The following is a 27,335-nucleotide window of genomic DNA, read 5'->3' as shown; positions in this document are numbered from 1 at the left end:
GCTATTTTCAAAACAAAATTAAATTTAAAAATATATAGATATAATGTGTAAATTCTAAAGTACCATACAATTTATCATCATCATCATCATCCACGTACAAAAAGGGTCCATTGATTATTCAGTGAAAATGTGTCAAGCACCACCACAGAGCAAAACATTTTTGCTAAGCAATAAAGATACAAAAGGCCCTAAGGACAGGGCCTGGAGCACACACACTCAAACACACACACACCTTTGATTGGAGGAGGGCTGGAGCACAAAAGGACAAAGTGGAATGAAGCAGGCACTGAGGTGACAGTGTGTCAGGGAGCTAGAGAGAGCACCCCAAATAGATCATTGCACCACGGAGCATGGAAAGTGAGGGAAATGAGGGCTCTCGAGTGGACACCAAAAGGAGCTGCTTCATTTCAGATCCAGCAGCAAGAAAACACACCCACGTCGTTCTTCTTGGGTTTTTCAATGCACTCCACAGCCCTGGGTCCAGGGCCAGCCAAGAAGTGTCCCAATCCTTTCAGACAGTCTTTCTCTACCTCAGCACCAACTGATATGTCATCTGCCTAGTGTGGCATTGTGGGTAGCTGCTTCGTGCATCCCCAGAATGTTTGCTGGCACAGCTGGTTCCTCCTTGCTCAAGGCCAGTAGTGCCACCCCCTCTCCCCAACCCGTGACACTGATAAATGATTTCAAGTGAGAGCTATTACCTTGAAGTCATGAGACACCAGTACAGATGCCTCCAGAAAGAATGGAATTCATTTAACCTAGGCTTATACAGTGCCCAGCAAATACTGAAGCTTCTCTGGAGCCCTTTTGGCATATGTAAGCCTATTCTGGAATTTCATACAGAAGAGATGCTGTGTGTGTGTGTGTGTGTGTGTGTGTGTGTGTGTGTGTGTGTGTATGTATGTGTGTGTTTGAGCGTGTGTGTGTGAGTGTGTGTGAGTATGTGTGTGTGTTTGAGTGTGTGTGTGTATGTGTGTGTTTGAGTGTGTGTTTGAGTGTGTGTTTGAGTGTGTGTGTGTTTGAGAGGGGGGAGGAGGGGGACACAACTGTGGAGTTGGTTTTCTCTTGCAACCTTTATATGGGTTCCAGGGATTGAATTCATGTTGTGAGGCTTATGTGACAATACACACACGCGCGCGCGCACACACACACACACACACACACACACACACACACACACACACTAATGTTTTTTCTTTAACAAAGTTTTAACAGAAGGCTCTCCCAATTCCATCCACTAAAATGGAGTAGTATAGTTTTGTAGCATACTGCTTTTGTGATCATGCAAATGTGTAGAACCTGCTGTATCAGAAACTGACACACTGGCTGTCTAACTCATTGCTCACAAGTAACCAGGCTGCTTAAGAGACCAGAAATGTCCAACTTCCCAAGAACTATGCTGATTGGAAAAATGGTCCCATGAACTTGCAAGACTCAGCTCTGTGTGCCCCCTGGTCCCACTGCCTCTGGAACGCCGAGGCGTGGTGGAGGCTGTGGGAAGTGTTTTCTGTATTCTGTTTCCTTTAGTTTCTTGTAGATATAGATTACAAGATCTGGAAATGTCTCCTGAAAATAACGAGAAGGATCTCCAAGTTTCTCCTTCATTCTGAAACGAAACAATAAAGGCCCATTAGCTCTTCCTCCTCCTTAGAGTAAGCCCGGGCAGCTTGCTGGACTTGAGTCTAGCAGGAACAATAAGGACTTTGGAATCTGATGGTAAGATGCTTCCTGGCTCTTTAATAGGCATGCAACTTAATCTTTCTGAACTTCTTTGCTCATTCATAAAAAATAGTAACAACACAGGGAGCAGGGAGGACCCTCACATGGCCCTATCCCTAGATGAGGACACAGGAAATGTTGGAAGGGAGGGGGAAGGATGGAAATTATGTAAATACAGTAGCTATGTACAAAATTCTAAAAAAATATATGAATTTAACAAAATGGTAATAATGGTAAAATAATACTACAATCCCTTATATACAATTGCTAATAATAAAAAAGGAAACTCTCTGAACTGCAAAGTGATGTGTGTGTGTATGTGTGTGTGAGTGTGTGTGTGTGTGTGTGTGTGTGTGTGTGTGTGAGTATGTGTGTCAGTGTGTGGAGGGATAGGGGTATGAATGTGTATATGAGTGTGTGTGTATGAGTATGTTTGTGTGAGTGTGTTTGTGTGTTTGTGTGAGTGTGTGTGTATAGGGATGGGAGTGTGTTTATGTATAAGAGTGTGTGTGAGTGTGTGTGTGAGGGTATGTAGGGATGGGAGTGGGAGTGTGTATGAGTGTGTGTGTGTGAGTGTATGGAGGGATGGGAGTGTGAGTATATATATGAATGTGTATGTGTGTGTGTATTTGCAGCTAACGTTTTTTGACAACAAAAGATGATTTAACTAATGTGGGGCTATACTCAGCTTTTGTAAGCCTACATTTGCTTTGCACAGTGGCCCTGTCTTCTGCTTATTAACACAGAGAGCTTCTTCTGTTCAATAGAACTCAGCAAAGCTAAAAAGGTGTCATGTCTGCAGTTGGCGATAAGACCAACAGGGTCTCACTGTGCAGTTCTGGCTGGCCTGGAACTCACTGTGTAGATCAGGCTGACCTCTCAGAGATCCACCTCCCTGGGCCTCCTGATTTGTGGAATTAAAGGCCGCAACTTGCTTCTCTTTATCAAAGTAAGTTTTCTTCTATCCAAACTGACAGACTTGGAAGTGGATTTTCTAACTGCTCTTGTATAACTCACATAGATGAAAGCAACAGTTACCTCCAATTTTTTTCCTCATTGATGTGTTCGCCTATATTCCGAATAAACTTCAGTAGATCACCTACAGTATCCTGATAAAAGTTTTTTCTCTTTTTGTAGAAATAATTCATTTCATCCATAACATATTTGTCGATCTAAAAAACAAAACATTAGTCCAAGATATGATGACAACGTAAAACAAATCATGATGGTATGTTACTATCAGCAGGCCAAATACAAATTTGATGCCCCCCACCAAGGAACAAAGCAAACAGACAGAGAAACAAATGAAAGTGCACAGAGCATGCTACACAACCCCGTGCAGTTGTGCTGCATTTGAATGTGTGATTGTAAGTTACTAATTTCACTTTTGTCTGTACTTACCAGGTTTCCAAAATGTTGTGCCTATTAGAAACCTTTGTGGGAGTGTTAACTAGTCTAACACTATGAAAATCAGAATTGAGATTCTTCAAAAATCTAAAACTACACCTACCACAAGAACAGCTACAATTCTGCTGAGAATTTACCCAAAGGACTCTCATATAAACATTATCACAGGGATATTGAAGAACTGCTCACAGGAGCCAAGACATGGAACCAACCTAGGCATCTCTCGGTAGTGAAATGGTTAAAGAAAATGTGGTTTGTGCGCACAATGGAATCTTTTCAACCATAAAAATAACAAAGTTATGTCATTTGCATGAGAATTGACAAAAATGGAGATAGTCACAAACAAATTAAGTCATTCTTGGATAAATAACAAGAGAATTTGCTCAGATACATAAAACCATGTATGTATATTTGACATGAAAACCAAAGTAAAACTGTCTCTAGACAACAGGAACTCGGAGGGGGATTGTGAGGATGGGTAGAAGGCAATATGTTCAAGGTATATTACCTATGTGGTGGTTTGAATAGGTTTGCCCTCATAGACTCATGTGTTTGAATGCTTGGCTCATAAAGAATGGCACTGTTAAAAGATGTGGCCTTATTGGAGGAGGTGTGGCCTTATTAGAGAAAGTTTGTCACTGTGGAGGTAAGGTTTTGCGGTCTTAAATGTTCAAGCTATGCACAGTGTGAAATAAATTCAGATCCCTTCTGCTGCCTGTGGATCAAGATGTAGAACTCGCATCTCCTTCTATAGCACCATGTCTGCCTGCACACTGCCGTGCTTCCCACCATGATGATAATGGACTAAACCTCTGAAACTGTAAGCCAGCCACAATTAATTGTTTTCCTTTATAAGAGTTGCCTTGGTCATGGTGTCTCTTCACAGCAGTAGAACCCTAACTAGGACAATATACTTGTATCAAGTTCTTCCATTTCTAAAAATTTAAAGTTTGAGCTAAAGTCTTGTAGGGGTAGTTCTGATGCTAAGGTCCTGTTCCCCCATTGGTTCTTGATCTATCAGTAAAGAAGTCATGGGCTAATTGCTGGGCAGAAGGAATTGGTGGGACTTCTGGGTCCCCACAGGCAAGTGACAGATGTAGGCGAGGAAGGGGAGTTCACCACGCTTTGAAGAGAGAAAAGCCAGGCAGCCATGTGAGATCTCAGGCAGAGTGGTCACAGGCCTTTTCTACATGCGGTGGTTGGGGCTGTTGAGCAGTGACTAAATGTAACTTGAGCAGCTAAAGTGGAGGGCAGGTGGAAAGGTGCAGAGCTAAGAGTACTGATAAGGGCAGGCTTCTCCAGGCAGAAGATAAGTAGTGCCCAGCAATTGTGCCAAAAAGGCAAGTTGAAATTGAACGACTGTATGTGTCTGTGTTTTTCGTCCCCGGATCCAGTATTCTCTGAGTTGGGAGCTGGTAGCTCAGTCCATTATTGGAGTTAAGGTGGGATAGCAAAAGTTCCATACAACAAGTCTCATACACATGCATTCAGCAAACAGTCACGGCACGTATGCTCCAGACCAAAACTAGCAAGATGGTGGCTGTCTCTGGCCCCAACAGGAGTTGCAGACCAACAGTAAAAATATATAGTAAGCCAGAAATTACAAGTGGAGACAAGTGAAGCTGAGGTCTAAGAGAGAGAAGCTGCTGGTCTCAGAGACCTGAAGATCATGGATTCACCCAGGATGCTTTAACTGTGTTTGTGGGGCACCCACCATACATCACACTGCATCATCACTGCAGATATCTCAGTCCCACGGGGAACACGAGTATTCCGCTTTCTGGTGCCCAGACCCTGATGCTAGCTTAAACCATAATTACATTTGAGAAACGTTTGTAAATTTACAATAATGGAAGCTTTATAATAAAGACTAGATTGAGATGGTGCTTTACTTTCTAGAGCTCCCCTAAATTCAAATTTGGCAGAATTTGTCTTGAAGAGAAAATATTTGAAAAGTCATCTTTTCTTCATAATATGTTGTCACAACACAATTTCCCAGAGCTGGGGCTGCTCACAGACAGCGGAGGTGTCCAGTCTATCCTGGACCTCATGGTGGAGAACCTCCTTGGCTTAGGCTTACTTAGTTGTTCTTATCACAATAGGACTTTTGACCAGACTTCAGGGAATGGGGGATGGGCTGGGTGAAGGCCTTCCTAAGGTAGAACTTGAATGACAGTGTCTTTGGGGACCTGAACTCTGAAGGAAAGAGCAGAGACCCACAAGAGTCAAGAGGGCTCATTTGGAGAAAAGAAAATTACCTCGTTCACTTCCTGGTAGCAACAGGCTTGTGTATAAAATAAGTTAGAAATGGCAGCATTGTATTCTGTTAGACACTCTTTTTCCTAGACCACAGAAGCTAAGTGTGCCTACCTTAGATGTCCACTGATCAAAGCTTCTGGGAGGCTCAAGTATCCGAGGCTGCAGTCGTCTGAGAAGATCACTTTCACAATTCCGTACTTTGATGTCAGATTCATTTCCCACATTCCGGAGTGTTCTATAGCGGCTGCGAAGGATAGAATTATCATGGTCATTCTATATTTTCCAAAAAGGAGAAAAGTGATATGCTTTGATTTTAAATAAAATTTCTACATACTGGGAGAAGCCTCCCTGTTGCTTTCCACTTATTCTTCAGTAGCTAAAACCAGAAACCCAGCCAGGCAGTGGTGGCGCACGCCTTTAATCTCAGCACTTGGGAGGCAGAGGCAGGTGGATTTCTGAGTTCAAGACCAGCCTGGTCTACACAGTGAGTTCTAGGACACCCAGGGCCAGGGCTACACAGAGAAACCTGGTCTCAAAAAACAAACAAAAAAAAAACCAAAAACAAAAACAAAAATAGAAACCCAGAAACTGGAGTGGAGACTCAGACGTTAAGAGCACTGACTGCTCTTCTGAAGGTCCTGAGTTCAAATCCCAGCAACCACATGGTGGCTCACAACCATCTGTAATGGGATCCGATGCCCTCTTCTGGTGTGTCTAAAGACATAGACAGTGTATTCATATAAATAAATAAATAAATAAATAAATAAATAAATAAATAAATAAATAAATAAATAAATAAATAAAACAGAAACCCACAGAGAAAAGCATGGGTCTGCTGATTCTCGGCCCTGACAGTAGACCACATCACTTCTCCCTCTCCATAGAAAAACCTGCAGCACAGTGGTTCTCAGCCTATGGACTGCAGCCCCTCTGGAGTCGAAAGACCCTTTCACAGCGATCACATATCAGATATCCTGCACGTCAGATATTTACATTGCAATTCATAACAGTAGCAAACTTACAGTTATGAAGTAGCAAGGAAATGATTTTATGGCTGGGGGTCACCACACCCTGAGGAACTACACTAAAGAGTCACAGCATTAGGAAGGGTTGAGAACCACTGCCGCAACGCACATCCAAGTTCTACTTACTTCTCCCAAGTCCAAAAGAAAGGATGGCCAAGCAGGTCTATCAGGCAGTTCTTGACATTTTCTCCAGGAGAAAACAGGCAATGAATGAGGTCCTTAGTCTCCTCATCTGGAGACATTGTAAGCAACGCTTCATCATTCTGAGTCTTTAGTGTCTCAAAGGGGATCTCACCTTTCTTTACCACGTAGAGAACCAGCCGTCCAAGATCCTGCACAGAAGCCATAAATGGAGCCAATGAGTAACCTCTCTATTTGGGTAACCTTGAACGATTTGAGAGTTAATATCTCGATTGTCAACTTCATTGGACAGAGGTCTGCTCTATCAAGCCTGAGCTGAAACCTCTGAGTCTAGAATCTAAACAAGGTCTTCCTCTAGCCTCTTCTCAGAGTGACACAAAAGTAGTCAGTATAGGCAGTATGGAAGTAGAAGATGGGACATTTCAAGGAACCTGTGAGCTGTATTCCTATGGTCTCATGGTGTCATGGTTAACACCATGAACTCCAAATCTGCAGGATTCTGGGGGAGAAAGGCTAAGCTCTGTGTACAAAGAGCTCTTTAAGGCAGCATGTGGCCCACACAGCTTAGGCTTCCTGAAAGATAATCCTAGTCCAGAGTTGATGGAATAGACTCATTGGCAGCAGAAGAGTCTACCTGGGTCTTGATGTTCTGACAGAATATAGGTAAGTCAAGAAAGGGAGGATGCTATCCAGAAGATGTTCCAACCGGTAAGAAGGACACATGCTCCACTATGTTCACAACAGTCTTATTTACAATAGCCAAAAGCTGGAAAGAACCCAGATGCCCCTCAACAGAGGAATGAATACAGAAAATGTGGTACATTTACACAATGGAGTACTAACTACTCAGCTATTAAAAAGAATGAATTTATGAAATTCCTAGGCAAATGGATGGACCTGGAGGGCATCATCCTGAGTGAGGTAACCCAATCACAAAAGAACTCACATGATATGTACTCACTGATAAGTGGATATTAGTCCAGAAACTTAGAATACCCAAGATATAAGATACAATTTGCAAAACACATGAAACTGAAGAAGAACAAAGACCAAAGTGTGGACACTTTGCCCCTTCTAATAATTGGGAACAAAACACCCATGGAAGGAGTTACAGAGACAAAGTTTGGAGCTGTGACAAAAGGATGGACCATCTAGAGACTGCCATACCCGGGATCCATCCCATAATCAGCCTCCAAACGCTGACACCATTGCATACACTAGCAAGATTTTGCTGAAAGGACCCTGATATAGCTGTCTCTTGTGAGGCTATTCTTGGGCCTAGGAAACACAGAGGTGGATGCGCACAGTCAGCTATTGGATGGAGCTAGAGAAAGTACCCAAGGAGCTGAAGGGGTCTCCAACCCTATGGGTGGAACAACAATATGAACTAACCACTACCCCCCCAGAGCTTGTGTCTCTAGCTGCATATGTATCAGAAGATGGCCTAGTAGTCCATCAGTGGAAAGAGAGGCCCATTGGTCTTGCAAACTTTATATGCCTCAGTACAGGGGAACGCCAGGGCCAAGAAGTGGGAGTCGGTAGGTAGGCGGGAGAGGGCATGGGGGACTTTTGGGACAGCATTGGAAATGTAAATGAAGAAAATACCTAATTTTAAAAAAAAAATATATATATATATATATATATATATATAAAATGAAAAAAATTTTAACTGCACTCCCCCCCAAAAAAGGGGGAGGATGCTTTAAACAAAAGGGACAGACAAGCTAGGAGCTAGATCCAGCACTATGTAACGTGGCAGGTAATGGAATCATTCCCAGTCAGGTGGAACACAGCTCTAGTTGAGGGAACTCTGCTTCAGTAGGGCAGAGAAATAGGTAGTGATCAGCACAAGAGATAGTTACACTAGACATCATGGGGGAAGAAGTGAAGTTAGAAGCCACCAAATCCAGAACCAAAGCTATTGCCCATTGGTTACTATCCAAGATAGAATTGCCCAACTGTTCCTGAACAAGCCCTGAAGCTTCCATACACAGGACCTGGCTCTGTGTCCTCTCAGGAGCACTTAATGGTCTTTAGACTTCTGCTGAGCTCTTAGAACCTGAAGGCTGAGCTCACCTCTCCCAGGAATTGTCTGGAACCTGGGTCTCTGGATTTTCTTTGATGCTCACTGGGTGAGTTTGAATAGAGTTGGGAGGAAATCTCATTTGATTTGTCCTTAGGCAGAAAACTGTTTGCAGAAGGAACCTTTGAGGTGTTCAGATATGCCTCCTGGAAGTCTTGGAAGAGGCATCTTCTGTTCAGTTACTCCACTAGCTGGATGCTAGTGGAGGAAGAAGGGAAAAGTTAGAGATGAAGAAAGGGGCCACAGTGAAAGGTGACTCCACGCCAGCTATTATACCCAACTATTATACCTACTCCTCTGCCCTGTGAAAGTTCTCCTATAGGAGAGACAGATGGAAATGCCATTGTCTGCAAGGAAGAGAGGACAGACAAGGTGGAGGAAGTCTTGGGAAGTCTTTTCCTCTGGGTTAAAATAAGTTCTCTGCCTGGCCATGGGAAGTGAGGTAATGAACAAACAAGGAGGCAGAGAACAGAAAATGATAACTAGAGCACAGAAATTACCTCCAAGTCTCTCATCTGTGACTCTCCATTCCATTGGATGCTCTGATCAAAATCAGCCAGCCGGACAGCTTTCTTGGAATCTAAGGGACAGTTTCAGAGGTGCATTTATATATATATATATATGTATATATATATATATATATATATATAGAGAGAGAGAGAGAGAGAGAGAGAGAGTCAAATCACATAAATATGTAACGTGTTATACAATCTGTCTATCCTCTCTGAAGAGCAATAATAATGCTATTTGCGCATATCCAGCCTCGTTTGATCTATTAGGCATCTGTCAAGGGCAGGACACACATTTTGTTTTTTATAGGGCAGACAGTAAGAAAAGATGAAAGAGAAGTTAACCAGCTCTCCACTCCCCCAGCTCCCAGGGCACAGCACTGTAAAGGGGCTGGGGGCCATAGTTCAGGTTCTATCCTATGGCTAACTAACAAGATTCTCAGTTTAAGGATGTCTTGGCCTTGACTTCTGTTCAGTTAAGCCCAAGCTACTCTGATACTTTAGGCCACCATCATGGGTTAGAGATGTGCTAGTTCTGAGCCACTCTCCAGCCCCCTTCAGGACCTTCTTCCTTTTTAAAGAAGCTACTGAGTCCCCAGAAAGAGGAATGGGGGAATGATAGAAGTTGGGAATAAGAGCTAAAGGAGTCAGGAATTTAGCCTGCAGAGATGACCCCCTGCTAATCTCCATGGCTACCAGAAATAAATCTGCACTCATTACAAATCTCTTAGTCTGTGATGCTCTATCACAGTCACACATACAAGACTGTCACAGGGCCTCACCTATTAAGATGTTTTGTGGTTGCAGGTCCTGATGGGAATATCCATGCAAGTGTAGTTTTTGAACACCCTCAAATATAGATAATAGGATGCTGTGGGCAAACTTATCTTCCCCATTCTCCACAGGTTCCTCTCTGGGCAACCTCAGGAACTCTTCCAGTGTCCTCTCACACAGGGACACACACACATATAAACAGCCTTTATCATCCTCTCTTCCATAGAAAGCCACTAAGTTACTGTGGTCACCGCAGTCCCGCAGACAAGAGACTTCCTTACATCCACGTGGGCTATTCTCCCTGAAGACCTTCACAGCCACTTCTCGATTGTCATAGATCCCTAGGTAGACAGCCCCTTCGGAAGTGTCAGCAATTTTATAGTCATCATGAATGAAGATCTTGAGTTTGCCGATCATGGGTCGAGTCATACTGTGGAGGCTTTTCAAGGCTTTCCCCCAAAGTGAACTGTGAGGCAACCAGTCTCCAGCAGGAGGGTCGGTGTCAGGATTAGCTACATAAGGGAGGAGAAGCTTGACAAGGGGATAGTCGTGATTCCTCCTGGCTATCCAAACAAGATCATCACACATTTCAGCTCCCTTTTCAAGAAGCAACTGGACGATTTCCTTCAGTCGTTTTTCAACAGCAAGTAGCAGAGCTGTCTTGCCCTCGTTATCCTTGGCATCTATGTTTATGCCTTCCTGACTCAGGAGCATCTGCACCAAGCCTGGGTGCTTCCTCTCCACTGCTGAGATGAGGGGTGTTTTCCCTCCTTCTCCTCTCACATTAACATCAGCCCCATGCTGAATCAGGATTGAAGTAATCTCCTCCACATTTTCACAATTGCGGTTCAGCAAAGTACGGATCAGGGCATTTCTGCCCATGTTGTCCCGAGCATCGACTTCTGCCTTCATGTCATTGAGGAGAATTCTCAGGACTTCCAGGTGGCCCTTCTCGGCAGCACTCATGAGAGCTGTGGCGCCTCCTCGCTTCAATCGCCTTTTGTCCTCTGTTGTCTGTCGTCGCAAATTCACATTGGCTCCCTTAGCAAAAAGGAATCTTAAGGCATCAGCGTTACCATGCTCAGCAGCTTCCATAAAAGCCGTGAATCCGTTCTCGTCACACTCATTGATGTCTGCACCACAAGAGAGGAGAATCTCGAGCAGTTTCACATCTCCATAGATCCCAGCAGTGATGAAGGGGGTGGCCCCATTCTTCTTCCTCCGATGAGGGTCAGCACCATGATTAAGCAGGAGGTTCACAATGTCTACCCTGCCAGCTTGCACTGCGTTGTGCAAAGGTGTCCAGCCCCCGGTGTCTTCACAGACATTGGCATCAGCCCCTTTTTCTAACAATTGCTGGACCCTGACAACATCTTCCTTCTGAACAGCTTTGATCAACGAAGAATCATCTTCGCCAACGGTCCTCTGACTTCCCGCTGATGGGGTTCCACCCTGAGGTGTCTCCATGATCCTCAGTGCCTTTTCCTTGAGAAATGCACACGTGTGTTTCTTTGGGACACAGTGAGAGTCTTGGAGTAGGGATTGGGCTGATTACGTTCCGTCTTCTGACATCTCATCAGCACACGAATAAAGAAAGGAGCTTTGTCATTTCAGACAGGAAGAAAAAAAAAATCACCTGGCTCAGAACTCAGCTTTACCCATTTGGAGTCTTTCTAAACACATTTACTTGCTTAATTAATAAGTTCTTAGAGGTATAAAATGCACAAAATGTAGACTATGAATAAAGGTAAAATTAAAATGAGGAAATTATTGCTCCATGGACCCCACCCCCCAAGGCAACTACTACATGTTTAGTCTATGCGTCGTACCCCAACAAGATCCCACACTTGGTATCGGCTCCCTCTTCACAAAGCAGCTGGAGGACCGATCGCCTTCAGTTTTAGTTCAACAGCAGGTAGCAGAGCTGTCTTGCCCCCGCTATCCCTGTCATCCATATTTATACCATACCGTATTATATTTAGTACACGTGTACAGATTTCTCTCCAGGCTGGGCTCAGGCTAAGTGACACACTTACATGCTTATTTCAATCTTCTGATCTTAAATATTTTCATGTTTGAAATGATAGTTTAAGAATGAAAACCATTCTGAATGACGCTGATGCTGTGGGAAATGTAGCTCATTTTTATCTAGTTTTCCTATTACAGATTTCTTATACTAGACGTCCTAAAATTTCAGGACTAGTCACGAAAACTAACTCCTTCTTTCTCCAATATTCTATAATGGTACTTACCTAGTAATTGGCACCTTCTGGTAATCTTGGTCCATCTGACTTTATCCCTGGTGAGGCTGGTCACCCCCACACACTGTTCTTTCTGTTCATTCTCTCCGTCCCCCTGCGAGTTTTTATTGAAGCAGTGCGGTTGAAAAAAAAAACAAAAACAAAAACAAAAACAAACAAACAAACAAAAAAAAAACGTTGAAGTACGAACTCAGCTTTGAGTTTCTGGGAGTGCAACTTTTGGCTGTCACTTCCTCATTGCACATTCACAAATGGCTGACTCACAATTTTGTTTCCTCAACAGAGGACAACAGTAAACAGGGCCATTGCAGACAGTGTCTTAGGGAATATAGCAAATACTCCCCCACACCTACTCATCACTGCAGGGAGTGCCATTTAGCCCAGGGGCCTCACTTAGCTCCAGGTTCACTCATCAGGCACCCCTTGTTAACCTGAACATCTAAATAGCTGTATCTGCTACAAAATGTGCAAAACCTCCTTCTCTGAGATCTACATCTGCAGTATATTCTGAATATCACGCACCAAAGTTGTTGTCCAAAGCGTCTGTGTAATGGGGCCTAACTGCCACTGGCTGTGAGGTGAGTTGGTGTAATGAAAAGAACAGAGGAGGAAAGAAAATCAGGGGACTCTGGGAGGGAAAAGCCCAGTCCAGAACGGAGCCCTGCAGCAAACAAGCCTGCTTTCGCTTTCATTTTCTCCTTCCTCGGTTCAGAGCTGCGCCAGAAGCAGAGGACTTAAATAAACAGCGTAAGAACCATGACAGCACCCGTGGAAGCGCTTAGGAGCACAGGGACACAGCCAAGTTGCTATCAGTCCCAGCTCCCCAGTCCTCCAGACCTCTTCATTCCTGCCCTGACCCAGCCCCCCAGCCAGAGAGATTAGGCAAGGAACACCTCCCTAGCCAGCTCTCCTCTAGCCTACCTTCTACTCCTCTTCTCAGCAGGCATTCCTTTGGCTGCAACAACCCCTACAGAAAATGCTTCCTTGTGGTGTGTCCCTGAGTCATCAGGGAGGAGCCAAGAAAGGAGTGAGAAAACAGAAGAACAGAAGTCATGGGTGCAGGGTCAGTCCGGGCACAGCCTGAGCAATCTTCACCTCCTGGAGGAAGACAAGGGCTGTCCCCTGACCTCGGAGGACAGATATGATAGGCTTGTATCTTCTCTGTTATCACAAGTCGCCTGTGTTCTTGGAAGGAAACAAGGAAATGAACACATAATCTACTATGTAGCCATCTTGTCTTAGGGTTTACTGCTGTGAACACACACCATGACAAAGGCAAGTCTTATAAGGACAACGTTTAATTAGGACTGGCTTACAGGTTCAGAGATTCAGTGCATTATCATCAAGGTGGGAGCGTGGCAGTGTCCAGGCAGGCATAGTGCAGGAAGAGTGGAGAATTCTACATCTTTATCTGAAGGCTGCTAGGAAAAGACTGGCTCTCGGGTAGCTAGGATGAGGGTCTTAAATCCCATGCCCACAGTGACACACCTACTCCAACAAGGCCTCACCTCCTAATAGTGCCACTCTGTGGGGTAAACATAGTGTCTTAGTTAGGGTTTTACTGCTCTGAACAGACACCATGACCAAGGCAAGTCTTAATAAAACAACATTTAATTGGGGCTGGCTTACAGATTCAGAGGTTCAGTCCATTATCATCAAGGTGGGAGCATGGCAGTATCCAGGCAGGCCTGGTACAGGCAGAGCTGAGAGTTCTACGTCTTCATCCAAAGGCTGCTAGTGGAAGACTGACTTCCAGGCAACTAGGGTGAGGATCTTATGCCCACACCCACAGTGACACACCTACTCCAACCAGGTCACACCTATTCCAACAAGGCCACATCTCCAGATGGTGCCACTCCCTGGTCCAAGGATATACAACCCATCACACATAGTCAAACCATCCCACAGCATACATGGCAGGCAGAGAGTCTTTTGCCAGTGATGACTGTAAGTGCTTGGACTACAGTAGCTTACTACAAAATTCCAAAGCTCTGGGCAGAGCTTGCTCCTGATGCAGAGAAGGAATATGTGCATGTGTGTGTGCGTGTGTGTGTGTGTGTGTGTGTGTGTGTGTGTGTGCGTGTGTGTGTGTACATGCTGTGTGTGTTTGGGCAGGCTGATGGAGGTCAGAAGACAACTTTGGGTGTCAGTTCTCTGCTTCTTCCTGTACATCCTTCCAGAGCTCAAACTCAGGTCACCGGGCTTGTCTGGCAAGCACCTTTGCCTGCCGAGTCTCTATCTAAGTACATTTAAAAGAAAAAGCGTATAATAAGATTTCCAGGTATGAAGTCGTCCCTGGCAGTCCCTATTCCTATGGGCTTCGTGGGTGCCTCGATATATCCCGCTGTTTCTGGTCTGTCTTCCTGTGTGCTATTTTGCTACCTGAACAGATAATAGTAACAAGGATTATGGTGGTGGTGGTGGTGGTGGTGGTGGTGGTGGTGGTGTGGCAGCAGTTTTGCTAAGGACAGAAAACATTTGTATAGCTCTTGAGTGTACTTCAGGAACTGTTCTGAGCACTTCACAAATACCAACCCAGGGATGCAAATCTTGTGATAGCTACTGTTTTTCACCCCCACTTTACAGCTAGAGAACCCAGGGAATAAAGCGGGTAAGTAGCTTGCTGTGCTTTGGAAACTGGGCTACATCACAGAGAAGGACGCTCCTGCCTTTGTTATCATTGAAGCCAGATGGGGAACCAAATCAACTGCATCTTGTGCTGTATCTTATGATGAAAACCCCACAGGGAAGAGTAAAGCAGATGTGGAGGGGCGGTTAGAGTACTGGGATGGGAGTCCCTGAGACGCAGGCAGTCAGTAAAGTGTTCGCCCTATGAGCACCGGGAGGGCGGGGTTTACTGACTTTCCCCATGGCCTGTTCAGCTTGTTTTCCTTCTATAACTGAGGACCACCTGCTCAGAGGTGACACCACCCACACTGATTATTAATCAAGAAAATGCCCCCAGGAACATGCTAATAGGCCCAGCTAGTGGGAACAATTCCCCAGTTAAGGTTCCCTCTTCCAGGTGACTTCCAGCTTGTATCTAGTTGAGAAAAACTAACCAGCTGTCCGACCACCACAGCTCTGAGCTGGCACTCTAAAGCTGTTTTGTTTTTGACGGCCACCTGAGCCACAAGTCACTTATGAGTCATCGGAGGGTTACTAATTGGAGTGCCTAAACTGTTACCTTTAACATAGAATGTTAGAATTAGGCAACCAGTGCCAGCCCAGAGCAGGTGATGTTAGTTTGTCCTGAGCAGACGAAGTGACAGACTCCTAGAGAGCACTGGCTCTCCGCCCCACCCAGAGCAGCTAGCTTGTGGGGAAGCCCAGGAAGCTTGCCTGTCATAAACAAATATGAAGAACTCCGCCCAGAAACCTCTGAGCCTTGCTTACATACATGATCCTGACAGGCCTGGGGTGACAGGAATGCGAGGAAACAAAGATCTGTGCGCAACTGGATGCTGTTCGGAAGCAAGATTAATTCCTCGAAGGCCACTTTCACTGTTGTTTTCTAGGAACCAGACAGAACAAAGAGGAGCTAGATTGCGGCAGAAAGCAGCAGTCACCCAGGTTAGCCAGCAGAGGGCGACGTTCAGCTACTTTTGGTCTTCATTCTTTTTCCCTTGTTAGTGTCTTGTTTCCCCATGGTCATGGGATGGCTACTCTAATTGCTGCCTACATCCATGGGGTTGTTTGTGTCTCGGGGAAGTAATTCATACAGCCGCTGAGCGGAGCTGCCAGGGCCGTCTTGCTCACCTGTATGTGTTCCCTTATATTTAGAGTTGAGCCACAGTTGATATGTTGGAGAATAGGTTCCGCTTACAAAAGAACCAGGTAGTCTGAATGGGTCGTTTTGAAAAGCTAAGTTTCGAGCCGGGTGTGGTGGCGCACGCCTTTAATCCCAGCACTCGGGAGGCAGAGGCAGGCGGATTTCTGAGTTCGAGGCCAGCCTGGTCTACAAAGTGAGTTCCAGGACAGCCAGGGCTATACAGAGAAACCCTGTCTCGAAAAACCAAAAAAAAAAAAAAAAAGAAAAGCTAAGTTTCATTTCCCGCATCCTGGAACCTTCTCCCTAGAGAAGAGCTTTAAACAACCCAGACCAGACCCCGGGAGTCGTTGCAGATCTAACCGATTTGTAAGAGGTAAGGCTGGTTTGTTACTTTTTATTTATTTTTATGATTTCCAGAGCCTAATTCTAAAAATGATTTGAGGCCACTTATAATAGAAAATGTGCATATAATAAAATCCTAAACTATAAACACAAGGATGAGAGACCCAGTGAATAACAGAGGAAGGCATCCATCAGATTCCACCAGAAAACTGAACTCTGGATCAAGGCCAGGGCAGGAAGTACAAGTCCCCCTTGTGAAGAAAATACAGTAATTCTTTAGCTGTCACATCACGTGAGCATAGGGGGAGGGGCACCTGGCACCAGCTGTCTGCTTTGGAGAGGGACAAATGCTGGGACAGATCTGCCTGGAGGAGTATCTGTATAACAGGAGAGTCTAAGACAGGAATCATGACTTCCCTTGGACCATCTTGAACCAAAGGTCATAGCCCAAGAGAAAGATCTCTTCTGGGTGGGGTTTAAACTTTGAAGGAATAATTTACCAAGGGTAAACAGCAGGCCCAAGAGTGAATGGGAAACCTGGACTGGATACACGGAGAGGAAACAAACGGCCAACGCAAATGTAAGGACATTTCCCCTCTTCCTCCTGAACCACTTCCCACTGTGGTATCCTCGAACCACCAAAAAGAACATCAGACTTCCGGCTCCCATCCAGACTCGCACTTAGCTTACCAAACCCTTCTGGGAACTTGGGTAGAAGCCAGTGCTGTAACGTTGTACCAATAGAAGGTTGACCTTCTCCTATCTGCAATGTGTGAGTGGTCTGGGCTGGCTGCTATGCAGCTCCAGCTGACTGGTACCTCTTTACATTTATTTGAGTGATTCACTTAAACTTTCTGGCTTCTATGTCTTTAATGTTATAGGATTCTTACAAGGATTACAGGAATTAACATATGCAGAGTATCTAGAGCAGTATCTGCCCCCAGACAAGTATTTGCTGTTTTGGAGCATGTCACCAAGCCGTCTAACACACACTTTTCACACATTTTCTGTCATCACAAAATCTCTCTGAAGCCAACACTATTTATAGTCACATTTTATAAAACAAAGTGAGAGTCTGAGAAATTGAGAAACATACTGATTAGCAACCTGCAGACACCAGATTAAAGTCAGTTGTGTGGCTCTAAATAGTGCTCCATGCTTTCTGTGAGCTGTCCTGTGAATGGCTAAAATGAAAATTCTCCCTTAAATGGGCGCTTGATGTAAAAAGAAAAAAAAAAATTAAAAGATCCACACATTCTTGCTTTACTCAACGTCTAAGTCAGTGTCTGAACCTGTGACTGTGCCAGTTAGTCTCAGCTGTCACCTGATTGCATAGGATATTTAGCAAAGAGAAAAGGCTCTGGGTGGGTCTCTGAGAGTATTTCCTGCAGGCTTAACTGAAGGGTGAAGCCCCTCCCCTTGAGTGTGCAGCGTCTTCCAGGTGCTGCCAAGATGTGAGGGGAAAGGCTGCAAGCTTTGCCTGCCTGCCTTTGTCCCCTGAAGGTAAGTGCATCTACCCTGTAATATAGCAGCTAAGCCCCTTGCATCTCTCACCCTTAGGATCAACTACTTAACTTAGGAGCGGATACCTAACTTCGGCCTTCTCTTTCTTCTCCTGGACCAATTTCAAGCATTCTATCTGCCTTGAATTTACACCTCATAGACCCTGGATCCCTGGACAATCGCTTTAACTAAGACCTTCCAGATTGGAAGATAAATTTTAGCCCTAAAAGAACTAAGGAAATCTTGCCATAACTCCTATAGACACTGTGTGTTAGGAATTTCATAATGTTGAATGTTCACCAAAAATGAATTAATAAACAAACAAATTCTAGCCATGACAAAGAATTCCACTGGGAAAAGGAAAGCTTTTGAAACCGAAAGAAGTTCAGGCTGGAGAGGGCAGTTCCGCTGTTAAGAATACATCTATTCTAGAGGACCCGAGTTCGGTTCCCAGAACCCACATTGAGCGACTCATGTCCACCTTTCATCCCAGCTTCAGGCGCCTGCGTTCATGGGCACAAAGCCACACACCTGCACACATAATTAAACATAGATAAATAGTCTATAGAAGTCAGACAAACCTAAGACAATACATAGTTATAGCCACAGGAGGGCAGCAGAGCGCAAGGGATCGGCTGGCCTTCCTCGGCCCTCAAAAGCAGGGCTCCGGCCTAGGTTTCTTTGGCTGTTGGGTTCTCCGTGACATACTGACTTAACTGATGCCCCACATCTTACGTATTCTCATCCAGGGTTCTGGAATGCTCCAAACAGCAGATAAAATATACAGAAAACCGGGGACAAGAACATGCATAACGCAGGAGTCTTTAGTCTGGCAAAAGGAGGTGATGACCTTTTTGTCGCATTAAGGAATCGCCATGTTTTTATGTGTGCAAACATCTCCAGCCGTGGAAAATAGGGATCCGGGGCCTTGTGGCTAGCAAGATGGCTCAGCAGGTAAAGGTGCTTGCTGCCAAGGCTGACCACCTGAAATCAACCCCCGAGAACAAACTCCGGAAAATTGTCTTCTGCCTTTCACATGCTTAGTGTGGGGTGCGTGCGTGCAGAGCAGACACACACCTCACATCATTGTACCTGGGCACTGTCTCCCTCCCGTCCCCGGTCATGGTCCTCTCTACCCATCTCACACAGACAAACGCCCCACAGTGTAACATCTCAGATGGCCTCCGGCACCAGCTGCACCACACATGCTCTCCCCACTTTAGGAACTGGTCGAGCTGTTGTCTGGATGGTATGAGGTTAGAGCCTGCCTGTTTGTTCCCATATTCTTGCCTAAGCCCTCAGTGTCTGAACCCCTCCTGCTATCACCTGAGAACCCTGGATCTAGGTGTAGGGTGCAATTCTAAGGGGTCTCTACAACCAAGTACTTGAACCCTGATCACACAGAGGACTTGGGGGAGAACTGAAACCCTACAGCATGTCAGATCTGTGTATAAGCAGATATCTATAACACCACATAATTTCTTTTTGTTGTTGTTGTTTTTGTTTGTTTGTTTGGTTGGTTGGTTTTTTGAGACAGGGTTTCTCGGTGTAGCCCTGGCTGTCTTGGAACTCACTCTGTAGACCAGGCTGGCCTCAAACTCAGAAATCCACCTGCCTTTGCCTCCCGAGTGCTGGGATTAAAGGTGTGCGCCACCACCGCCTGGCTAAAATTTTTTTTTCTTTTGAATCAAGATCTCACTATGTAATCTGAGGCTATTCTCAAACTCCTAAAAGCTAGGGCTTTCAGGTATTCATTACTATGTGCCTGGGCAAGGCTCTTTTAAGGCAGTGAAATCTCAAAGAGCAGGATTTCAGGACTGAGGTGACCCAGAAGGCAACAGGCAGAGGAGAGGCCCTGCTCCTTGTGGACTACCCTGCAAAGCCTTTCAAACCCAGCTCAACCCTTTCGTGCCTTCAGCCACCCACCCCATCCTGTATCCCCATCCCACAGAATTGCCAGAGCTCTGTGATACCACAGGCCCTCCATACTCCCCTGGACCCTCATATCATCCATACTGTCCTTGAAAATATTGGGATATTATTTTTTAGTTTTATTTTCCATTTTTTTACAAGAATATAACATGCTCAAACAGAAAAACAGGGATCACATACACTGCTGATAAAGGAACCCAGTTCCCTTTGTTAACAATAAATAAATATTAACACAGTGGGGAGTCCCGTCCCCCACCCCACCCCCAGCCCTCAGTGGTTCCCAAGGCTTGCAGAGGTAGAGTCTGGTAGGGAGGAGGCATGATCAGGCAGCAGCTCCAGCTGAGTCTCTTCAGTACAGGCAAACAAACCACAATAAATAACAATAGCAGCGAGACAATCGGCACAACACAACAGAACAATATATTATACTTAAAAGAGTTTTCTCCCGGAGAAACCTCAAGTGCAGAGGGAACAAGGCCGGCAACCTAGGTCTCCGTCTCAGTCGCTGGTGCTGGGAGTCCCAACTTGGAATGTTTGTTCGGTAAGACTCAGAGGTGATAGGCAGGCAGGTTGGTTTCCCCCGGTCCCATCTTTCCAGGCACCCCTCCCCGCACAACTGCAATACCCCCTTGGCTGAGCTAACTTCTGTTCCAGAGCTTTCTTGGTCCCTGATGGACTTCTCCCCTAACTACAGTGGGTATCTCATGTCAACAGGAAAGAAGCGCAAGGCTCCCCTTCCACCAGGCGTGAGGAGTAGGGGACATCTGTTCCCCATTTTCATACCCACAAAGAGAACTGATTTGACTTCAGCTAGTCTTTTGGGCTCCCCTAGTTGGATTTTTCGATGACTTCTCTCCCTTGCTCACCTGCTGGACATGAGTGCTGGCCCCTGTGCCGGAAGTCTCCTTCCTCCCACCTCCCTCCTTAGGCCCCATCTTCCAAGGAGCACAGGGCCCAGTAAGACTTCTCAGTTAGCCCTGTTCACAAGCAGACCCTGCTGCAAAGGTGAAGTCAGGGGGCCACCTACAAGAAGGCCATGGAGAGCACCCAGCTTAGGGTACCATGAGCAGAATGGCTTCTTTTGCAGGATTCATCATTGACCCTGAAAGGGGCTCACAGGCCAGTTTTTTGAGGTATAGAAATCTCATCTGGGGCAAGAATCAGACAGACTCATTGACCTCCGTGAGACGGCAAGAATGAGCACAGGAATATTAAGAAGCCTCAGCTCGGGGGCCCTGGGTGTCCCTGGGAAGGCAAGGGGCAGGAAATGAAGGTTCCACACACACAGCCTTTTCTAGGCCCAGTTCAGGAATGAGGAAATCAAGACGGGGACCAAAGCCGACTGTCTGGCATGTAAATAGCTGCTCTCTGACTCCTGTTCTCAAGGTTCCCAACAACCCAGCATCCCTTTGTGTGTGCCCTGGTAGAAAGAGTATAAGTTCTGGGCCACCCTTCCCCCCAGAGCACCCGGCGCAGCCTTGTCGTCAGCCCTCAGTCACAGGTCCTGGAAATGAGGAGTCTCTCCTACACTGGCCCACCACAGTATCTGGAGGAGAGGGAGTTCTTCGCACTACGGGGATGGATGTCCGTCTGTCCCTCCACTATCCTCTTGCACTTGCTGTGCAGGATCTGCCTCCCACACAGGGCAGCTGCTTTAGGGACGGGCGACTCCACCTCTCTTCCCGCTGGCTTCTAGGTTGCTGTGGAGGCTCAAGTGTGTGAAGGCTCAGCTGGGCTGCTGCTGGGTGCAGAGGTGGAGGTTGCAGAGGCTTGGGCAGCCAGGTCACGATAAGCTGGTGACTTGAGGAAGCGTGGATAGGAGTCCTTCTCCATCAATGTGCGGGTCTTCCCCTGAGCCACATCGAAGCAACTGGTAGTGGCAGCCTGTAGGTTTGTCTTGGTCAGTTCTCGGGTCTCATGATCTATGTTCACCTGTGGGAAGCAGGGCAAACCACAAAGGTGAGTTGTGTGGAGTGGGGTGGCTGGGCAGGGTGGGGAGGGGCGGGGCGGGGCGGGAAGTTTGGTGAGCAAGTGATGTCACTGAAAGAGTACCAGACAGTAAATAAAGTGTTTCCTTTCATATACATATATATATACATATGCATGTATATATGTGTATATGAATATATATGATCTGTATGTATATGTGCCTGCATAAGTGTGTGCACCGCATGTACATAGGAGCCTCTAGAGGCCTGAAGGATTCCTCAGAACTGGAGTTAAAGGAGGTTGTGAGCTGCCACGCTGGTGATGAAATATAGGAGTTCTGGATGTATAGTGTGGGGTGACCTATGTCCTCTACAGCAAGTGCTCTTAACCACTGAGCCATCTCTTCAGCCCCACTGTCCAGCTTTTCAGCTCTGGGACAGTTCCCACTTCAGACCCAGGGGTTGGTCCTCTGATCTCTCAAGACTAACATGAGGCTTTTTATGCATACTACTCCTCTGCTGGTTCCAGTCACCACCTCTGCGCTGGTCCTGTGTAGTCATTCGGCTCCTGCCTCCCCTCACCCCCACTGTCTGTCTGTCTGTCTGTCCTCACAGCTGCTAAATCGAGCCCAATCCGTCTGGAAACACCCTAGTTTCCTGTCCATGTCATTCAAAGGAAACGCTAGAATGGCTGCATCTGGCCACCAGCCATGTGTATGACCTCATCTGTCCCCATTCCCTGTGGCAGGATGTCCTTCCCTCTCTTGATCCTTACAACTCTTGGCCTTGTGTGTTCTTTCACCGGCTCCCTAATTCTCACTGTGTGCTCTGTTCACATCCCTGGCTTATACTGAAATGGTTCCTGACATCTTCTCCCGTTAGAATAGAGTTCCATTAGAGAGTTTTCACTGCTACATCCTCTAAGATAATAAAACTTCCTTGCATGTTAAGTGACACTTATTAAATTGTTACAGAGCAAATGTAAAATAAACAGAAGCAGCCAGAAAGCAAGATACAAACACACAGCATTGCTCAGGTGTGTCCACCAGGTGGTGCCACTGCTACTGTGAATAGCCTTCCAGAGGCATTGCAAAAAGAAACAAAAAAAAACCCAAAAAAACAAAAACCTAACAAACAAACCAAAAAACAACAAAAAAAAGTTCCCAAAGGGTGGACATAGATCCGAGTCAGGTTATCTAAAGCCTTTTGTTCCTCCACTTTCTTGTGCTGAGTTTTTGTTTTGTTTTGTTTTGTTTTGTTTTAATAACTAATTTACAAATGTGGGTATGGAGAGAAGAACCCCTCCCCCAAAAAAATTCTTGCTCTCCCTGTGCTATATAACACTTTGTGTTGCAAAGTTTAGTATCCAGCCACTGACTCCCTACCCTTCTCTAGCCGTGAAGACTACTGCACTACAAAGCTAATTCTTCCCTCATTGACCTCGGTTTTCAGTTGGGAAGGAGCAGACAGGGTCTGGAGGAGTCAAGGCCGGAGCCGAGTGCTGGGGCACTGGGACACTGACCTCTTTAGGGGCTTCGCTGCGGATGTACTCGTCAAAGATGTGGTGAGCCCTGGACGCCAGTTTGGTGGCTGATCGGATCTTCTTGAACTCCTCACAGGCCAGCCAGAACTCCAGGTTCTCCTCACTGAACTCTGTCTTTAGGAAGGCATGGAAGGCTGCCACCCCATCTGTGGTAAGGGGAGAAAGGAGACAGGTCAGACTAGGGGACAGCTGCGAAGAAAAGACGAAAAGACAGCAATTGGCGTTAATGGCTCTATTTTTAGAATGTAATTTTCCTGAACAAGGCTCTGTCTTTGTGTTCCAAACAGAGGCTAGCACACTGGGGGACTTACTTGGGTGATTATTATTACTACTATTATTATTTTGCCCCGTGTTTTTTTTTTTCAGCCTTGCTGGGACAAGCTCCAAGCACATGAGCACACACGTGCCTTTCACAGACAGACAACAGGGTCCTACTTACTTTTACTGTTCAGCAGCAAATCGAAAGACTCTCTCCATCCCAGTACATCTTCTGAGAAGCTTCTGTGGGGGGGGGGGGCAGAGATTTTTAAATTAATTTTTTTAAAATCAACAAACAAAAGCACAGCACACATCCTAGGCTGAAGTTATTGATTGTCAAAACTAACCTCTCAAGCTTCCATGAAACAGGTTATGTAAGGGGCACCTGGGCATCCGTTGCCAGGAACCCTTTAGTCCTCAGTATCCCTAACGCCCCCTTCTTCTGTAACTAAATGGATTCTAGTCCCAAGATTCTCAACCTTGGTTTGCCCACCTCTCCAATGAAACAGGAGGCTGAGAGAGTCTCTCTATTTACCTACAACCCCAAAGCCTAGCATCACGCCTGGCGTTCCATAAAAGGAGGCTTCTAGGCAGAGTGCTCACTAGACAGATGCAGACCCTGCCCTAGCCCTGTATTCGAGTGTTACAACATCCTCAGAGAAACAGGGATGCATGTCCTGCACGAGGGCATCTGCTGGGGGTGGGAAACCTGGACTCTAACACCTCCACAATGGGGCTCCGCAGCCACAGCACAGCAGTAAAGTCTGACTCAAATCTCCAGAGAGAGGCTTGGGGGGCACCTAGCTTATCTGCTCCTATTTTCCCTTTCAGGCCTTCTCCCCTCTAAAGCCCCAGGGCTGGACAGACAATGGGACTTACCTCTCTTTGTTATGCTTACTGGCCCACTCGAATTTGCTAATACCCCCAGTATCGGAGCTCAGCTCTGATTTATGAAGAAAGATTCCCAGCCGCGTCTTGAACTCTTTGGCTCTGAAAGAAAAACCATCAAGGTGTAAGGATTCTGTTTGTTCTGCCAGCACCGAGAAGTTGGGGAAGGAGGGCCTCCCAACGAGAACTAACTCCACCACCCAAAGTTCAGTCCCAAGAAACCTGGGGACACTTGACCATTCCCAAGGCCCTAAGCGCTTCTCTCATTGGAGTCTTCAAGTTCTAGGCCACAAAGGCAGCACTTGGGCTATGCCCTGATAGGTCTTAACACTTTGGGGTCTTTATGGCACAAGTTCTGCCCGGCTGTCCCCGTTTCCCCGCGTTCCCGAGGCTGAGGGTTAGTGGATTCGGGACTTTGTCGTCCAGACTGCTAAAAAAAAAAAATCCTCTTACCTCTCCAGGCAGGTGTTGGGGAAGGTGGCTAGGGTGCGGCACATGGTTGCGGACGCAGGACAGCACGTCGTGGAGAGGATGGTGGCGCACCGGAGGGCGAAGAGGGAAAAGCGAGTAGCAAGTACCAGGCGGCGCAGAAGAGGTCTGGAGAGCGGCACGCGCCGGGCCCGTGGCTACTAAGGCTTTTATCCCCGTGAGGCGGGGCGGGGACGAACGTCGCCGACCAATAAGAGAGTGGGGCTGGACGTTGGGAGGGAGGAGGCGGAGAGGGGAGTCTGAAGGGGTGGGGCACGACTGGTAGCCCCCAGGGCCTCATCTCGAGCGCACGGGGCTGTCCCCACCCCTGAGGTCGGAGACTTGGGGTGCCAGGAGACGAGGAAGGCTTGAAGACCAGACATACGCCCACAGCTTGCCAGGAAAAAAAAAGAAAGAAGGAAAGAAAGAAAGAGAGAGAGAGAGAGAGAGAGAGAGAGAGAGAGAGAAAGAAAGAAAGAAAGAAAGAAAGAAAGAAAGAAAGAAACGCCGACCTCTAGTAAAAGCAGGAAAACAATTCAAAAGTGACAGGAGAGGTTTCGTAGGGGTGGAGAGTTCACGGAGGGCAGGCGCATGGGGTGCATTCCAAGTACATCACTATACTGCACTCTCTCTCAGGTCAGAACAGGTACCATCCCATGGGCTTCGAAGGTGACGGGAGCCAAGTGAGCTCTTCGCCCCACGGTCATTACCTCCACTTTGAGATGAAGGATCAGAAGATCAGAAAACTAGCGACTTGGCCAAGCTCAGCAGGCATGGGCGGAAACATTTACTTAACACAATTATAGCAGAAATCTCTGCAACCGTGCTTAATTGCGCTAACGCTCTATAGTTACAGGGTAAGTCTTGGTGCCTCAATCCAGCTTTGAATTTACCATGTTGCATCTGCTGGAAAGCAACAGCAACAGCAGCTCTGTAACCGGTAAGTGATCCTGAGGCTAAGCAACTGCTTAGTTCCGCTCCTCATCCTGCCTTAAAGGTGCCATTGTCTTCCCCGCTGGCCCTCGGGAGCTCCCTTCAAGATTGCTACTAAGAAGCAGCAGGTAAGGTTAAGGGTAGATAGTTACGCAGTTTCAAATCATCAATTATGAGAGACCTTAGAGACTCCATCTTTCCATTTCTTTGTGGCTGGGGTTTAGACAGCACCATACTTATTTCATAAGATGTGATGGGGACCGAAGACATTTTTGGAGAGCTGGACTTCCCCAGGGAGCATTCTGTAGGGCTAGCAGGCATGCTAGGGATAATTCTCAGAAGCGAAATGAGAGCAGAGCAGAGCAGTTATGCTGCACACAGAGAGAAGTGATGTCTCACCACTTCAGGAGAGACCCCCACCCCACCCCCAGAGGGTCTTCAAGGATGTTCTAGAGTTGTGTAGACCTTTGCAAGTGTCTACTTCCGAAGCTGAGCAGGCCTTAGCATTACCCGTTTATTGGACTCTGCTGTGCTGAGATGCCTGACCTGGCTCCAGGTGATGTCTCTGTCAAGAGCAACTCCCAGAGCCTATAACAGAGACCATACCACACTGGTGGTGGCCAGGATAGGGGCTCTGGGTGGCATGCCAAAGGACCCACATCTATATACAAGGCACTTGGAACAAGTCTTGGCACACAATCAAACAGATTGGCAAACAGATAGACTGGAATTCTATGCTGTATGGAATTCTATGCAGTAAGGAAAACCATGTTTTGTGACTTTTAGAATACAGATTCCATCTCATAGGGGGCTTCTCTAGCAGTTAAGGACTGCTCTATGCTCTGTGAAGTAAAAGGTCGGGAAAGGAAGAAGGGAGGGAGTGGGAAGGAGGAACGGAAAGGGAGGCAAGGAAGGAGGCTGGAGATGCAGCTCAGTGGTAGAACACTTGTCTAGAGAAAGGGCACTTGAGAATGTGCATGCACAGAGAGAGAAGGAGGAGGAGGAAGGGGAAGAAGAGGAAGAAGAAGAGATCAAAATGCCTGGATTATACAGGGAAGAGGCATTGGGGGAAGGGCAGCCCAGCCCCTGGACTGAAAGTTCAGAGTTAGGGGCAGGGTATGCCAGGTGAGACTGAGGGATGCTGGGAGAACCTAGAGGCCAGGTCTGCTTTGATATGAAAAATTTGCACCTCAGTCCCTTGTACCTGTCCAGTCCAGTCTGAAACCAAACATGTGGAACAATAGTTCAGGTAGACTCCCCTCACTGAGCCAGGCCCTATGAAGGGTGGCCCAGTTAGTCAACCTGATCCACCGTTCCCAAACTCCCACGTTCTCAAGGCAGAACCAAGGCAGAGAGGACAGGGCACATACATTCCTGTGCACACTTCTACCTCAGGTGCAGCGAACATCAAATCCACATGCCGGTCTTGCCAAGCTCAGCTCTTGAGGGCTTCCTACCTCACAGCCTAAGGGCTAGACTGGGGCTGGGCAGTGATGTGTGGGCACTCGGTGGGTGGATGCCTTGTTGGGCGGCTGTGTATCTCAAGTCTCCATCTACATGGAGCAGCCGGCCAGCCCACCAGGAGTCCCT

The 27,335-nt window shown here is 46.5% G+C and overlaps 2 protein-coding genes across 5 annotated transcripts; both read right to left on the bottom strand.

Annotated features, from left to right (window-relative positions):
- Positions 1 to 1,034: 1,034 nt before the first annotated feature.
- Positions 1,035 to 13,235, bottom strand: Rnasel (ribonuclease L). Of its 4 annotated transcripts, none has more exons than XM_029478164.1 (8): positions 13,100 to 13,235; positions 12,170 to 12,272; positions 9,926 to 11,517; positions 9,135 to 9,214; positions 6,537 to 6,742; positions 5,497 to 5,629; positions 2,758 to 2,891; positions 1,035 to 1,606 (listed from the first exon to the last, which is right to left on the bottom strand). In XM_029478164.1, the coding sequence occupies exons 3-8, from the start codon at positions 11,382 to 11,384 to the stop codon at positions 1,435 to 1,437; spliced, it is 2,184 nt and encodes a 727-aa protein (XP_029334024.1). In that variant the 5' UTR covers positions 11,385 to 11,517; positions 12,170 to 12,272; positions 13,100 to 13,235; the 3' UTR covers positions 1,035 to 1,434. The 4 variants fall into 4 exon arrangements, with proteins under 4 accessions (XP_029334024.1, XP_029334004.1, XP_029334072.1 ...); XM_029478144.1 differs by having other exon boundaries at positions 9,926 to 11,489; XM_029478212.1 differs by having other exon boundaries at positions 9,926 to 11,482.
- A 6,588-nt stretch (positions 13,236 to 19,823) lies between these two features.
- On the bottom strand, positions 19,824 to 24,986 carry Rgs16 (regulator of G protein signaling 16). The gene is made up of 5 exons (XM_021170586.1): positions 24,798 to 24,986; positions 24,336 to 24,446; positions 23,638 to 23,699; positions 23,178 to 23,344; positions 19,824 to 21,659 (listed from the first exon to the last, which is right to left on the bottom strand). The coding sequence occupies exons 1-5, from the start codon at positions 24,839 to 24,841 to the stop codon at positions 21,438 to 21,440; spliced, it is 606 nt and encodes a 201-aa protein (XP_021026245.1). The 5' UTR covers positions 24,842 to 24,986; the 3' UTR covers positions 19,824 to 21,437.
- Positions 24,987 to 27,335: the final 2,349 nt, after the last annotated feature.

This window comes from Mus caroli, chromosome 1 (assembly GCF_900094665.2).
Source record: "Mus caroli chromosome 1, CAROLI_EIJ_v1.1, whole genome shotgun sequence".
NCBI classification, from domain to species: Eukaryota; Metazoa; Chordata; class Mammalia; order Rodentia; family Muridae; genus Mus; species Mus caroli.
This window is presented reverse-complemented; position numbering and strand designations above follow the sequence as displayed.

Bases quoted from the DNA above. Each gene is read 5' to 3' on its own strand.
- Rnasel (XM_029478164.1), bottom strand. From the start codon at position 11,384: ATGGAGACACCTCAGGGTGGAACCCCATCAGCGGGAAGTCAGAGGACC. The intron at 6,743-9,134 runs GTAATTTCTGTG...GCTTCTGTGCAG, and splicing joins CACAGATGAGAGACTTGGAG to GATCTTGGACGGCTGGTTCT. The intron at 2,892-5,496 runs GTAGGCACACTT...TTTGTTTTTTAG, and splicing joins TTGATCAGTGGACATCTAAG to ATCGACAAATATGTTATGGA.
- Rgs16 (XM_021170586.1), bottom strand. From the start codon at position 24,841: ATGTGCCGCACCCTAGCCACCTTCCCCAACACCTGCCTGGAGAG. The intron at 24,447-24,797 runs GTAAGAGGATTT...TTTTTCTTTCAG, and splicing joins CCCAACACCTGCCTGGAGAG to AGCCAAAGAGTTCAAGACGC. The intron at 23,345-23,637 runs GTAAGTAGGACC...CCCTTACCACAG, and splicing joins TTTGCTGCTGAACAGTAAAA to ATGGGGTGGCAGCCTTCCAT.